Source organism: Paramisgurnus dabryanus, chromosome 1 (genome assembly GCF_030506205.2).
Source record: "Paramisgurnus dabryanus chromosome 1, PD_genome_1.1, whole genome shotgun sequence".
In the NCBI taxonomy this organism is placed as follows: domain Eukaryota; kingdom Metazoa; phylum Chordata; class Actinopteri; order Cypriniformes; family Cobitidae; genus Paramisgurnus; species Paramisgurnus dabryanus.
Window position 1 is genome coordinate 35,328,046 of NC_133337.1, and position 2,212 is coordinate 35,330,257.

Consider the following 2,212-nt stretch of genomic DNA (forward strand, 5'->3'; position numbering starts at 1 on the left):
TTTTATTGCATAGTTAACAAAAATGCGTTGTTTTGATTAGTTAGTATTCTGCAGTCAAATGCAATTGAATGATGACCAATAAACTGTTCAGTATCTCTTTTATTATAAAATATTTTATTTCATGTCCACCTGTTTGTTAATAAGCAGTTAGTTGTTCATTATTGCAAAAATTTCCTCTACAAAATGATACAAAGTTCTGATCACCCTGTCTGGGATTACTTTGTTAATGACAATGAACACCTTAATCTGCATTATGCACCCAAAAAACTACAATAAATATTTTGGATTTACAACTTTATTGTGCATATATAACTAGCTACACAAAATTATTCTGGAAATAATTTAACATGTTTTTTCATGTGATTACGAATACTCTCAGCAATCTGGGTGTCGTCTTTCATTCTATTGTAGTAGTCTATAAAGAGTCCATCTGGATTAATCAAGTAGATTAGGATGGTGTGGTCCACAATATAATCTCCATCCTCATCTTTAGGGCCAACGCTGGAGTAGACCCTATAATCCCGCCCCGCTTCCTTCACTTCCTCTGGAGTGCCTGTCAGTCCAACCAGCCGTGGATGGAAGTCCTTCACGTATTTGGCCATAGCAGCTACATCGTCCCTCTCTGGGTCAACAGTGATAAACAGTGGCTGGACAGGGGGCAGACTCGGCTCTTTATCCAGAATATGTATCACGCTGGTCATTTTATCCAGCTCATCGGGGCAGATATCCGGACAGTGGGTGAAGCCGAAGTATAAGAGCACCCAGCGGCCCAGGAAGTCCTGTTTGGTTCTGCGCTGACCTGTGTGATCCACCAGGTTAAAAGTTCCCTGTCCTACAGCCACCTTCCTCAACTGTTCCAGTCTTTGCTTGTTAAGTTTCTGTTCCTTCTCCTGGTACACATACCACCAGGTACCAATGATACCACCTCCAAAGAGCAGCGTCACTGCCAGCCGAGTACGTAGTTTGATCCCTGCTGATGAGCCTGGATTTGGAGGCCTGGAGGAACCCTGAGAATAGGGAGCTCTTGGTATATATAAACGTGAAGGATGGTAGGTTCGGGAAGAAAATCTATAAGCAAATGTCCGGAAATGGAACTGGAAACATTTGCATGAGGAAAACATGGTCCTTTGATTTAAAAAGTTGCTTGTTTTAGGTTCTGGGATGTTTTAATGGTCGATCTGTGCTGTCACGTGAGGAGAGTCCTTTGAATTTGAATATCCCCCGAGGACATAAAGCCCACCTGATGAAGGAAAAATGAGATGGGTGTAAATGATTTGGGAATTATTATTAAATAACATATGCATTTTTATTAACGGGTATGCATTGGCATATCTAAAGTGGCTTACAGTGCATTCACGCTATATATTTCTTTTTCAGTATGTGTATGTGTCCCTGGGGTTCAAACCCATGACCTTTGCGCTGCGCTTAACTGAAACCATAGACAGTAGGCTGAAACACAGGAACAGAAATCTCAATCTCTTTTTGAAAAATCCATAGATATATTGTAATTATCTGTGTAAAATAAACACGGATTCCATATCCCAGTGTTAAACCATAGCAGCATTATGTCGATCTTAGTACTAGCAAGCTAGCGCTACAAAACAATTAAGTACTAAAAACCCAGAGATTAAACTTAGTTAGTTAAACACATTTTCATAATATAACAAAAACTACTGACCAAGAGGTTAGCATCGACTGTCCTTAAAGCAGAATTTTAACTTGAACTTCACATGTGACATGATTTTACAACAGTAAGCGTTGAGTAAAACGATTTTTAGTTTCGTGGTCGCAGATTCTTTTGACAACAAATATGAATAAAAAAATGTATTATATAAATTATTAAATTAAAAATGTATTTCATTCAACAGCAGGGTTTAATTACTTACTTTAAAATAAATATATATTTTGTAACAAGAAAATTATATATGTAGATCTGATGTAGATTCGTCACAGGGTCTTGGATTTTATTTATGTTTGTTGCCAGACCCATTAAGCAATCAGATGTTAGGTTTCTGCAATCTCAAAGTACAATCTCAAAGAAACTTGTATTATAATAAAATAATACGTAAAATGTATTAATGCTTGTCCAAAGTACACAGTACACGCGCATGCGCGTGATGTTTCCCTGCGGACTGCCTTCACTAAACAGAAACCACTAGTTGTATCCATGACAACGGACTCAACGCCTTTAGTTCAAACTTACAATTTAAAC

The 2,212-nt window shown here is 37.9% G+C and overlaps 1 protein-coding gene across 2 annotated transcripts; it reads right to left on the minus strand.

The window, feature by feature from the left end:
* Positions 1-177: 177 nt before the first annotated feature.
* On the minus strand, positions 178-1,783 carry sco2 (synthesis of cytochrome C oxidase 2). 2 transcript variants are annotated; one of them, XM_065268505.2, is made up of 3 exons: positions 1,679-1,783; positions 1,347-1,449; positions 178-1,240 (listed from the first exon to the last, which is right to left on the minus strand). In XM_065268505.2, exon 3 carries the CDS (start codon positions 1,119-1,121, stop codon positions 327-329), a length of 795 nt encoding a protein of 264 aa, XP_065124577.1. In that variant the 5' UTR covers positions 1,122-1,240; positions 1,347-1,449; positions 1,679-1,783; the 3' UTR covers positions 178-326. The 2 variants fall into 2 exon arrangements, with proteins under 2 accessions (XP_065124577.1, XP_065124576.1); XM_065268504.2 differs by lacking the exon at positions 1,347-1,449 and having other exon boundaries at positions 1,679-1,773.
* Between the last annotated feature and the right edge of the window lie 429 nt (positions 1,784-2,212).